The sequence below is a fragment of the Melospiza georgiana genome, chromosome 1 (genome assembly GCF_028018845.1).
Source record: "Melospiza georgiana isolate bMelGeo1 chromosome 1, bMelGeo1.pri, whole genome shotgun sequence".
NCBI lineage: Eukaryota > Metazoa > Chordata > Aves > Passeriformes > Passerellidae > Melospiza > Melospiza georgiana.
The window spans coordinates 3,518,124-3,531,530 of NC_080430.1; the positions used below are offsets into that span (position 1 = coordinate 3,518,124).

Consider the following 13,407-nt stretch of genomic DNA (forward strand, 5'->3'; position numbering starts at 1 on the left):
TCAGGTGTTTATTATTTCTTATCAGTAAAACAGTCTCACAAACATGAGTTTGGCAGCAAGGCACAAAATGGCCAACAATCTCTTGTTCCAAGGGCTTTTCAGACTAAACTATCCAATGAAGAGCTGACACCTGGATTATTTCCCCTTTTAACCCAATAACTGATCCCACAGAGCCGCAATGGGGACTTTTCTGCCCAATTACAAAATGCCACCCAAACCCATGGAGAAGGAGGAAGAAGAAGCATGAAGAAGAAACCCAGGATGACACCCTGTGCCCTCCATCTTGCTGCCATCCACAACACACTAAAAATCCCAAAAATCTAAATTTCTCATCTAAATTATACATCTACACTGCTCTCTATATTCTGTTGCACACTTTTGTGGATTCTGGTCTATTCTGGAGTTTAGGAAACTTTCTCCATGGATGAGGGTCAGAGTCAGTGCTGCCATGGGGGTCAGGGCACCCCAGCGCAGACACAGAAACATTCCCTGCGGTGCCCTGGCTTTCCACCATGGAGAATCCTTTTCCCTTACCTCCCACTTTGCGGCGGGGATGCTCGGGGAGCTCGGAGGCTCTCGGGGCGGGCCTTGGGCAGGTGGGGGCGGGCAGAGCCTCCCCGGCTTTTGGCAGCATCGCACCCGGCAGAGGCAGCGGCGGGAGCCGGCGGCTGCTGCGGAGGATGCGAACTTTGCGCTGGCTGCTGCTGCTGCTGCCGCTGGTGAGTGCCGACCGCTGGGCCGGGGGGAGCGCACATCTGGAGCCCGGCCACAGCTGGATGGCTCCGCCGCTGCCGCCGGGCTGGGGGGAAAGTCCGCAGGAGATGGGTAACTTCTATCCGAATGGGGAGCAGGCAGAAACACAGAAAAAAAAACAAGGAAAGCATTAACAAGAAAAAATACAAAACGAGACAGAGATGTTAGAGGGAAGGAAATAAATAAAAAAAATATCCCTGAGTTAATGTGTTGACCGAGCTCCTTTGATTAAAATTTTCCAGCCTCAAGATGCTGTTAATAAATGACTTTTCCGTTCTTTAGAACCGCAGTTTGCAGAGGAGAGAAGAGCATCCCCAGATCAGAACGGCTGTAGCAGGGCTTTGGACAGACAGAAGGGGACAGGTCGCTGTGCCAGCTTGTCCTGAGAAAGGCAACTTTGCAGGACAAGGAGGATGGCTGGAAAGGAGCAGTTCCTCCTGATGGATGGGGACATTTGCCTCTCTGAGATGATGTTTTCAGAGCGGGAGGTTTCTAAAATCACCAGGCAGGAGCATGAACTGTGTGGTGTGTGTCTGTGCACTGAGGGCAGCAGGTGAGCCTGTGCCACTGGACATCAGGGAAGATGGATGAGCCCAGGGATGTGGGAATCCATAAAATCAGAGGGTTTTGGGAAAGCTGCAAAAGGCAGCTCAGAGACAGCAGAACTGTGATTAGAGCTAAGCAGCAGCCATGAGATTGGTCAGCAGAAAAATTATTTAAAAAGTAGAAAACAAAGACAAATGGAACAATGGTCTGTGTATTGATGCTTGTCTAGAATAACTCCCTAAGCTGCAGAAAAGTTTATCTAGTGATGTATTAGGAAGTTTGAAGCTTAATAATGGAGCTCTGTGCATTGTGTTTGAAGGCTCACAAGCAGGTATTGTATTTGAAATAAGCAACCATTGTTTAACCAAAGGTACCTGTGCTTATAGTGGTTGGATGGAGCTACTGTCAATGTGCTTTTGCTTTATGTGATTGGTCAAAAAACTTATAAAGTAAGTTATAACATTAAATTCTTGGTCTGCTGCCTAAGATGTGAGCTGCTGGCATCTTCCCATTGTCATAACCATGGAATGAGGCTGATGCTGGAAAATAAATCAGCTCAAAGCACGTTCCACAGCTGCCCCATCCTGTTTGTGATTTGTGCAGAGCCTCCAGTCAGGTGGTGGGGACTCAACCCAGGTACTGCCATCCCTCCCTGATCTCCACACTCCACCACTGCCCCTGCCTGGCATGCTGAACACAAACTAGTGCAAATCCAAGCTCAGAAATTTCTCTTCTTTGCCCTCAATGCTCAGCCTGAGGGAAGAGTTTGGAACCTTTCCTCTGGATGTGATTACCGGGGGCTCGTTTATTCAAACTTCACTCATTTCACAGCGAGATGTTCAGCGTGGGCTGGGATCCAGCAGGAAGGAGAGAGGAGTCACCTTCCCAGGCAACATTCCATCTTGTCCTGGGACAGCCAGATGGAGTGGGTGCTCCTCCAGGGCCTGCTTTCCTCTGTGGGCAAATGTGAGAGCCTTAATGACAGACTGATCCTGATCTTTCATTTCCAAACAGTGGGAGATGGGATGTAAATTTTCACAACCCCTGGATCTTGTGTTTTCCTCTGTATTTACACAGATTTGTGTACAAGGGACAGCTTGTGGGTCCTTGCAATGCAAACCTCACCAGTACAGCTGCTATCATGTGTAATTCTGTTTTTTCCATGCAAAACCAGGCAGCCTAAAGGCTCAGACTGCTGCAGGTAAAGTGATTTTGGCATCTGGGCCAGCCTTTTTTACACGTAAAGGAGGCACACAGCTCGTTCTTGCAGCTGTCAGCAGAGTGGAGCTGCTCCAAAGTGATGGATTGTGCACATCTGGGAGCTGCCACGCATCATTTTAATATTGCAGCACATTGCAGCAGGCTGTGCCCGTGACAAGAGAAATCCTGTGAACTGCATGATCTGCACAGCTTTTGTCCTCAAAATGTGAACATCAACTCCATGTATGGTGAGAGGCAGTGCTCTGAATGTCAGTGGGGTTTGTGTCTCAGTTTTGCATGTTCAGTGGGTCAGGGAAGGCCTGAGACCCCTAAAATGTACTGAGGGAATAATCCCCTACTGTTTCAAAGGATCAGAGAAATAATTCCTGTATGGATTCTGCAAATAAGTCGTTAATCAGATATGAAAATAAAGCAGAGGGCTGATCCTGTAAACTTCCTCTGTGGAGCTGGGCACTGTTATCTCCTGTAAGCTCCACAGGGGTGTATTTGTGCCTTGCAGAACAGAGTCCTTGACACTGAAAGAATTACCATTCACTGGTAAGTGACAGGGAACAGAGAGCAGGGCAGGCTGAAATGCCTAAAAATGACTTTTTATGCCTTAAGGAGTTCAGAGACTCAGGAAGCAGAGGACAAAGAGCAGAAAAGGCTCTGCCTTCACTGCTCTCCCTGCTGTGCCAAACTGCTTTCCTCTCCAAACCCCCACATTTCCCATTTCTGGGGAGGGCTTTGCTCTGATCTAATGAATGGAGGGGAGAATGGAAACACAGGTGGGTCAGCACTGAGCTGTACAATCCCTTCAGCAAATTATTGTGCTCATGGATCCAAACCCATGGCAAGATGCTGAGCTCCCAGTAAAACGAACCTGGGTGTCTCAATTTCTGTGTTTAATTTGTGCTTCCTCTGCCACGGTCCCTGCAGACCTTCAATTCCTCTCCATGGGGCGCTGGATGTGTGGAATAATCCATTTTTAGGGTGTTTTTTTAAGCCTGGAGGGAGTTAATGAAGGGAGACAGGCTCCTGTACAGGCAGCCACTGTCCTCAAACAGGTGCCTGAGCAAAGCAGGAGGAATCCTTCCCTGCAACTGCTTGTCTGCTCTCACTGATCATTAAGGGAGGCTTGATGGGGGAATTTAGATTAATCATCTACAATTAACTGTCTAAAATTAGGAATCTGGTCTGAAGCTACTCATTGAGTCTTCTTCAGTGTTGCTGGGAAGAGATGGAAACACTCCAAGAATACAGATCCATTAAATGAACTTGCTGTAGGACTTTGACTTCCAGGTTTGAGGAATTAGATGACATGAATCTCACCTGCAGGCAAAAAAAAAATGATACAGAAAAGGAGAAATTTCTCTTTAATTTACAGGAATACTTGCAATAGCAGAAAATGGGGATCCCCAGTTATTAGTGTTCTGTTATTCTTCAAGCATTAGTAATAATTAAATGCTCTACCCAATTTAGCAGAGCGCTGATAAATTAATTTTTCTCAAGGTAATGCTAATTACACAGCATTCATAAACAAAACAAATTAATATGGCTGTGTTGTCTCATAAAGAATACCCATGAGTGAATGATGTACATGGATAAATATGTACAGCAAGTGCTGCTCTCTGTAAGGTCATGCAGTTAAACACAGTCATATAAATACAGTCCAATCCACACAGGAGCATTCAAGAATTGCTTCAATGTCTTGAAAACAATATTGAAAATATGTAAATATGTTCCTCCAAATGACTGTGAGGCAATCAGTGTCTCAGCTTCCCTCCTTCCACTGGTAATCGAGTTAGAGAGAGAAAACAAACACAGAAAATATCCTCTAGGTAGTCATTTTCAGCCAAAAGGACTGGTGGAATAATCTGTTTAGCTGACTGAAGAGAAGGATTGGAAATGAGCCTTTAGCTTGGGGGGTTGGAGGCTCCTGGGATCAGGATGGTGTCGGAGCTGGAGGCCGAGGGCAGGATTTGGTGTGAGAGCTGAATGCACAGCTGGGCACTGCAGTTCTGCAGTCACTGCCGGGCTCACCTGGTGCTTTCCAGAGCCCACAGTGGCAAACATGGCTTGGGGGTGGTGGAAAAATCCTAAATGCGTGCAACTGAGCTTGTAAGTGTTGAGCTGAATTTTTTTTTACTGCGAAAGAAATCTTTGTTTTTTTATTGCTTCTTGTTTTCTGGCAGAACACAGCACTACACACCTGGCATTATAAAGATCCCAGAATTACTCACAGGCCAGGGCTTGGACAGGAAGGTTTTTAGGGGTGGGAATGTGGCTGTGAAATGGACAGGAGCTCAGGGTGGGTCCCAGATCCCTCCAAAGCACATGGGAATATTGACTTCAGTGCCCTGCACTCCCCAGCCTCAAAGATTTTTAATTAGCACCTGGTTTTTTGGGGAGATAAGCAGATGGAAGGTTTAGATGAGACACATTCAACAGACTGGGAAGTTTATGAAAAAGGCTGAGGTTTCTTTGTCTGTCATTCAACCTGTCTTCTTCTTTTTTTCCATGAATCTTCCTCTACGCTAAAAGGCTTTCCCATTAAAATTTCCCTGAAAAAATGTGTGTATTTCAAGGCATATCCTGATTCTCCTGCCTGCTGCCTTTGGCAATCCTGGCCAACTTTCAGGACTGACAAAACACTTCATTCCACACTTAAAAATGGGGATGCAGGAGTTTTCTTTGCTGTGCTTTGTGACCGTGTTCATGGGGGTTCTTGCATTGGGGAAGAGATGAGGATCTGACTCCATGTTTCAGAAGCTTTGATTTATTATTTTATTATATATGTTACATTAAAACTATACTAAAAGAATAGAAGAAAGGATTTCATCAGAAGGCTAGCTAAGAATAGAAAAAGAAAGAATGATAAGGTTTGTGGACTGTGATTGGCCATTAATTAGAAACAACCACATGAGCCCAATCCCAGATGCACCTGTTGCATTCCACAGCAGCAGATAATCAATGTTTACATTTTGTTCCTGAGGCCTCTCAGCTTTCTCAGGAGGAAAAATCCCAAGGAAAGGATTTTCCATAAAAGATGTCTGTGACAGTGCTTTTCTGTGTTCTAAAATACCAGGTGGGTTTTAATCCTCCAGGGTGGGATTGTGTGTGTGACACGAATGGCAGACAGCTCTGTGTGAGGGAGAACTAAAATATTCAGGCATCAGAGCCATATCAGAGGAGCTGGGGAAGCACAGACAGAGGGAACTGGGAGCAGAGGATTAATTTCAGATATCTGAGATGGGATCTGGGTGAATGCAAGCCGAGGAGGCAGAGGCAGACAGAACAGTGATGAATATTCTCAGTCAATGATTTATGTACTTGACGTAAAACCTATTTGTGAGGCTTTAGGATTGCAGGGCATGGGAAGCTGAAGCAGATCACTGGAAAGAGCCTTCAGGTTCCTGAAGCCCTCTCATCTTGTCAATGAATTCAGCCAATTCTTCAAGCTTTGATTAATTTTCAAAAAGGCTGAGTGTTACTGCTGGCTCTTTGATCCCCTGGAATTGCCTTTTCAAAGGTGAATAATATATTCAGCGCCCAGCTTTGAAGCACTTCCCTAATTTTCAGAGAGCGTAGAAAATGTCCCTACTTTTCCCCAAGTGGGCTAAATGGACTTGTTAATGAGTGAAGATCTGTCTTTTGTGTGACATCTAAATTACAGTTTTTCTACCCCCGCAGCAGCTTAGGGGCACCATTTTTGAATGGACTCTCAGGAAAGATTGCTTTTAATTAAATTGCACTAAGTGTGGCATGAAGATGTTGCTGGAAACACTCCTCCCAGTGCTTGCTAAATTTCCTGTTGTCCAACATAAGTGTGTCAAAGCCCAAAGTGCCATTACTTTGATTTTTCTGTGTGGATTTGGGGAAGTAAATAAACTATCATGGAACAGAGGAAATAGAAAACAATGTTCTACTACTCTCAGTGAATAAGCCACTTAAGGTTTCAGTGCAATAACCCTACAAGGTGTGAAGAAAAAAAGAAGTCTAAAATTAAATGCAAGCCCAACATCTGTCTCTCTAAACTGTCTCAGGTTTTTAGCATGCTCATGGTTGTCATAGGTAATTTTTTAGTGTGTGTTCCAGGCAAGATTGTTTTTGTGGTAAGGACTAGAAATCAAAATACCCCTGTGGACTTTGACTCAAACTGGTCAGTAACATCCAATCCAGTAAAAAAAAACCTTTTGTGTTATGATGCTCAGGAATGCAAAGCTCAATTCCTTGAGAAGTGTCCACAACATTTCCTAAAATTTCAAAGTTTTATGTGTGAATCTTGGAATGAAAACACCCCACTGTGATTTCGAGTGAGAGTCAGGCCAGGTTACTGCTGAGATGCTGGGAAATATTGATCCAAGGAATAACATCCTAAATCAGCCTCTTACACTTGCTGTGGCAAGGAACACTGTTCAACATTGGACTTGTCTGCCTTGGAAAGCTCTGCTCTGTTTTAGTTCCTAAATTTTCTTTTTTTTTTATGGTGAGCAGGAGCTACTCTCCTCTTACAAAATCCAACTTTTCAGCATAAATTGCCATAAAATGCCCCTGCACCAAATGCAGAGCTGCTGCTTTTTAGAAAGCCCCATCACCCAACACTTGCAGGCAGATCAGAGCAAAAACTTTTCACTCAAGGCACTGTGAGATTAATAATAGAAAAGGAGCCATAGACAACAAATCACAAGTAATGCTCTGCCCACAAGGCTTTTCTTTAACTGTACAATGGTTTTATATCTTTCTTTTTTCTCAAAGCCTGAGGAGAGCAAACAAATTGAAGCATCATCACTGCTCTTGATTTCTTGTATATGTGTCATTTTTTCTTTTTCCTCTGTCCAACAGTAGGATTACTTTGAATGAGGTTGTACGTTTGTAAATTAATAACATCAGCCCTGTTTTGGCTTCTGCTGGGATAGTCTGCAGGTTAGATCTGAAATAGGGTTTGATGTTGATTTTCAAACCCTGAAGTGTCAGTGATATTTAATATTTAATTGTGGTGGTTCCAGCTGTGGGTTTCTCTGGGTCTGGATTGAAGGCACTTGAGATGTTATTTCATGTTCACACTCAGGTGTTTATTATTTCTTATCAGTAAAACAGTCTCACTGCTGGGAGTTCAGCAGCTTTTCATCAGAAGGCACAAAATGGCCAACAATCTCTTGTTCCAAGGGCTTTTAAGGCTAAACTATCCCATTAAGAACTGACACCTGGAGTATTTTCCCTTTTAACCCAATAACTGATCCCACAGAGCTGCCATGGGGACTTTTCTGCCCAATTACAAAATGCCACCCAAACCCATGGAGAAGGAGGAAGAAGCAGCATGGAGAAGAAACCCAGGATGACACCCTGTGCCCTCCATCTTGCTGCCATCCACAACACACTAAAAACCCCAAACCCTCAATTTCTCACCCAGTGATGCACCCACACTGCTCTCTATAATCTGTTTCACACTTTTGTGGATTCCAGTCTGTCTTGAAGTCTGGGAAACTTTCTCCATGGATGAGGGTCAGAGTCAGCGCTGCCCTGGGAGTCAGGGCACCCCAGAGCAGACACAGAAATATTCCCAGTGCCCTGGGTTTGCACATTTAATGTTTAATGTCACTGGTCTGTGATAACATGTCTGGGTTCCTGTGGTTGTAGCCCTGCCCACCCCAAATCCAGAACCCAGAAGGAAACAAATCTGAGCCATTGATTAGTTGCTCTACCTATAAGTGTCAGTGGGATTTACTGCAGTACCAACATGGGCATCAAAGAATCCCAGAATGGGCTGGGCTGGAAGGTGTTGGGTAAGATGAAACAGGAGAGCCTTACAAATATCATTGCCTAGCAAAAGATTGTGAGAATATGGAAACTATAAGCGAGATTGAAATGAAAGCTTTGAGATACCTCAGTTACTGAAAAACTGGAAAACAATGGTGTGGCCAGCTGAAGGTGATCCCCTTTTGATGGAACAACACCCTCTGCTTGCAGACAGGCCCAAGGGTCAGAGCAGACCCTGCCAGCTTGGCAGAAGGGGCCCAAAGAGGAGTTTTTAGGGTTTAAAATGTAACACAGTGTGGTAATGTAGTGATTCTTATAGGGTGTATGTAAATGCTGTAGGATTTGTGTGTTGTATTAGATTGGTTAGGGAGAATTAAAATATTCAACACAGAAGAAGATTTATGGTATTGTAACGGGAACCTCGCTCTCTCATCCTGTTTATGACACCCTTGCCTTCTTTCTCTTTACCACTCTCTTCAGAAGGGACCTTAAAGATCAGCCAGGTCCAATCCCAACATCTTCCACTGTCCCAGGGTGCTCCAAGCCCTGTCCAGCCTGGCCTTGGACACTTCCAGGGGCATTCCCAGCTTCTCTGGGCACTCTGTGCCAGCACCTCCCCAACCTCTGGGTATTACTACCAGTGGATCAGGATTTCCAAAGGAAATCATCAATTTTTTTTTTTTTTTTTTTTTTTTAATGATTTATCCCCAGATAAATTTCAGAGGCAGGGATACCTGGACCTCTTCTAGCAATTCCTCCATCATGTGTAAAACCGAGGCAGCACCACCTCCCCAGGGGTGGGGTATGAGCTTCCCCAGACATTGCAGATGAAGAACTCCATTTTTCCATGAATAACGGTGACTGAAGCTCTGGTTCAGCAGGTGTGGATTTGGCAGAGGGAGAAGACAGGAGGTGCAGCCTGCTTTGAGCAGCAAGTCTGGCACATTCCCTCATTGTCCCTCATTCTGACTTCTGGAGAAAACATAACTCTTCCTCCTCTGAATTTTTTTTTCAGAACTGATTCTGTGTGTTTCTAGGATTCCCAGCTTTGCTTGCACGAGGTGGGAGTTAATTTAACCCACCACTCCTCAGTGCTTTTTTTTCTAAGACAATGCAAATTTTGTGGTTTGTTTTGCATTTTGGGTTATGCCTTTTAGCATAACCTTTTAGCAGAGGATTCTGAGTAGATGGCAGAGCATCATCTCAAATTGCCACGACTTTTAAACTCCAAACCTAAGAATATTCCAAATACAAAATTATCACTGTAACCAAATCCAGGAATTCCAGGAATTAGAAGAATGGCATTTTTCCTGTCCAGCTGAATCCACCTTTATGAACTGAAATACTGAGAGATTTATGGAGCAATTATTTTGTTACTTCTACTCAGAGAATTCATTTGTTATGTGGGCAAACTGCAAAGTGAAATGTCTGTTTAAATGTAAAGTGATGAGCAGGGATCCTACTAATACCTGAAAAATTTCATTTCAGAATTGAGTTACTATAGTTGAAGAGCAAAAAGTACTATTTTAAGAGTCACTCATGCTGATTTATAAAATGTGTTTTGAATTACCCACTGGAGTAATATAAGGCATAAAAAAGCACAATGTCTTAACTTCTTTTCAAACTGTGTCCCTAATCCTCTTTCTGTTCTAATATTAGCATGGATGAACCATCTCTGGGGCCTCGTAATTAAGACAAGTCTGTCTATGCTACTTTAAAACTAAAATGTAGGCAGAATTTTTAAAGGTTTTTAAAGATGAAGTTGTGCTCTAATTTTTGCCCCTTGGCAGATATTATTGCTGAGATGGAATAGTCTGCATAACTTCAGTAACATTTCTGTGGAAGGCTAAAGGAAATCTCGGTTGCTCTGCTCACTGAAAACATTTTGAAAGCTGATAAATCAGTTTTCTGAGATTGAAAAGGCAATATGGATGTGATGTTTGCATCTGCACTGACTTTTTAAAGTCATTAGAGGTTAAAAGGGCCTACAGCCTTCCTCAAAAATATATTGAAGTCTTCAGTCCATCCTTTTCCATTAAAATCCCTGCTAACTGAGCCCCTGGCTTTGTCCTAAATAGCATAGGTCAGAAAGAAGAAAGCAACCAGACACAAAAAGAGAATTTTTATTCCATATAAGACTCCCTATGTCTTGAAGGTCCCAACATCCCAATATTTGATCCAGTATCCAGTTCAGTGACTTTCTTTACTCAGTTTAATTCAGTTTCCTAAAGGTGTAGAAGCATTTGAGACATCAAATAATGCATTTGAGACATCAAATAATGCATTTGAGATTTCAAAAAATGCATTTGAGACACCAAATAATGCATTTGAGATTTCAAATAATGCATTTGAGACTTCTGCACAAGACTGATGTAGAGTCTACTCTTAATACAGACTCTACACAAGAGGGCTGAGATATTTTCTAACATGCCAACCAGCACCAACCATTTCTGGACTGTGGGTTACCTCTGAGGGACGTTTCACATCCTTGAGATGTCACTGGGGGACTGAGACATCCTTGAAATTCCCAAGGACTGCTAAAGATGAGATAAATCAAGCGTGGACACTGGCATGTAGTTTCTTTCTCAGAATTTCTTTGCCTTTGCAGAGGAAGCTGTTTTGGGGTTGTGTAGGTTATTACGAACATTTCATTAAGAACATTAAGAACATTTCACAATCACAGGAGTGATGACACAGGACTACAGGGGACACAAAACCTTGTGGAGGGGGAGATGGAGGTCAAGCAAAATACATGGCAATAAATGGGACTAAATATCTGTAACTAAGAGGATGAATTTAAACCCTATTCAACAACTGCTGTCTAGAAATCTATTTAGCTGCTTAAATGTACCCTTACCTGTGAGAGAAAAAAATTCCTTAAGATTCCCAATGAAGTAATTATTTTTTTCTAATTTTTTCATCTGTTAAAATGGAAGCAGCTCCTCGATCTAAGGTGTGTGCAATATCCTCGGATAACACACACATAGAATTTTTCAATCATTCAGATTAAATTACGGCCAAGACTAGCATTCTTTAAATAATTATTTAATGTTACTTGGTTTATGGAGAGGAAATATTTCTGTGGTCAGGCTGTATTTAAGTTTGAGGAACTTGATGTGAATAATCCCACAGCTGGTGGACTGATCCAGTTTTGGCCAGTTGGTGAAATATATGAATATCCAAAAATGGTGAACATTTAAGTTTTGTGGAAAACATAACTGCAAAGGAAGGGGGATAAAAATATCCTGTATGTGTTCTATTTGTAAAAAAAAGAAACCCAACTTCAGCTGGAGTTTTCACATTCATAGACCTCAAGATAGAAACCATGAGGCACAAACTGGCATTTCTCATTCTGATAATCACAGAAGTTCTTCCTTTTTTTTTATTGTGTATTTTTTTTTCTTTTTTTTTTTTGGTTGGTTGGGTTTTTGTTTTTCGTTTTTTGGGGTTTTTTTTTGTGGTTTTCTTTGTTTTTATTTGGTTGGTTTTTTGCCTTTTTTTTTTTTTCTTTTTTTTTTTTCTTTTTTTGTCTTTCTCTTGCCAAGGTTACTGGAATCCACCCAGAATGCAAAATATTCCAGCAGGTGGTCAAAGAGGAGGCTCTGTGCTCGGAACACAACGAATCTGCCTCGCCTGATCTTAAAGGTAAAGGTCCTGATGGGCACCCCCTGGCTTGGAATGTCTCACTTTACTGAAGTGTTTTTTATTTACATCCAAAACCCCAAAGAAACTCCCCCAGAAGGAACTGAAGACCCTACTGAAATTGTATCACATTGGGAATCATTCCAATCTGGTGAAAATGTTCTTGGAGGGGGGGAAGTTAAAGAAAATTCCAAGTTCTTAAAAATATTACATTTTTACAATTTTAAACATTATTTATTTGCTTGTAAAGATTAATTGTGGTGGTGTTTAGAAGTCTATCACATGACACAAATTTTTAAAACTAAAATGAACACAAAACAAAGCCTGTAAAATATATTTAGAATGCTGTGTAAGGTATTTCCCTCCTGGGGTTTTGGAAACATGCTCAGAAATAACTCAACATGGAATTTCAGAATGTTCAGATTCTTTCAAAAATTCAGCCATATTTTATTCTGGTCAGCTTTGCTTAGAAAAATTTGAATCCACCTTAGTGAGCATTTTCACTTCCATGAATTTTTAGATGTCTGTTCCTTACAGAGGAATTATGAGACAAAGATACTTCAGGCATTTGGTTGGGATAGAATTATTGGAACGACTTGGAAGTCTGCTTGTAGCACCCTGGTGAAAATCAGGGTCTAACCCCACAATATTTCCTTTGTCTTTCATATTATTCTGCAGAATTTCCAATTATTCTCATGCTTCGTGTTCCTTTTCTAGTTTCTTATTTTATTTTAGTGCTATTTCTCACACACACTTTAATAAAGTCCAAAATGCCTCTTGGACCTTTTTCACTTAGAACACACAGTAACCCACCACAAAAAATTCTGGTATAAATTAGGCATTTTCAAAAATTATTTTTTACCCCAATTACAGGATGTCATTCCAGCATCTTCCTCTTCAACATAAAAATAATGACATGGGTTTAGAATCCTGTTTGTAAAAAAAGAAATAAACATCTCTTAAAGTTCAGTTCAACTTTTTAAAAATCTTCCATCTTGTCCTCTCTGAGCTTCTCAAAGCTCCCCTTTCAAACTTTTATTCTCCAGATAAGTAAAGACTAATGAAAAGTCTGTTCTGATATTTACAGCCTTTCTCAACATAGTTTGGAATTAAATATTAGAGCTGGGAAAAATTAGCAAAAAAAAAAAATTTGGCTTGTTGGTAAATATGTGAAAATCCAAAAACTGTGAACATCAGTTAAGTTTAATTTAAATTTAATTTATCCCAAGTATTTTATCTGGAGGATAAAGCTGCATTAAAATAGATAAAAGGCCATTTTTTGAGTTTCAGTTTCAGGAACTTTGAGACAAACAGAGTGATCACAGTTTGTGGAGTCAAACCTCAGCAGTCACAGAGAATCTTTGCTGGAATCAGTCTGTGTGGCAAAGATTTTAATGTAAAGTAGTTCCACATTATTCTCATACAGAGAAGTGTCCAATGAATGCCACCAGCAGAACCCAAGGTGAAATTCCTCTAATTTTGGAGCTGTAATTTTGGAGATGTGTA

At 41.8% G+C, this 13,407-nt stretch overlaps 1 protein-coding gene across 1 annotated transcript in view; it reads left to right on the forward strand.

Moving 5' to 3' along the window:
- The first annotated feature begins 553 nt into the window (after positions 1–553).
- Positions 554–13,407, forward strand: part of LOC131091081 (vasoactive intestinal polypeptide receptor 1-like) — a 29,562-nt gene continuing 16,708 nt past the window's right edge. Inside the window, exons 1-2 of the mRNA XM_058036940.1 lie at positions 554–719; positions 11,824–11,904. Of these exons, the coding sequence (XP_057892923.1) occupies positions 554–719; positions 11,824–11,904 (247 nt within the window). The remainder of the gene's footprint in view (positions 720–11,823; positions 11,905–13,407) is intronic.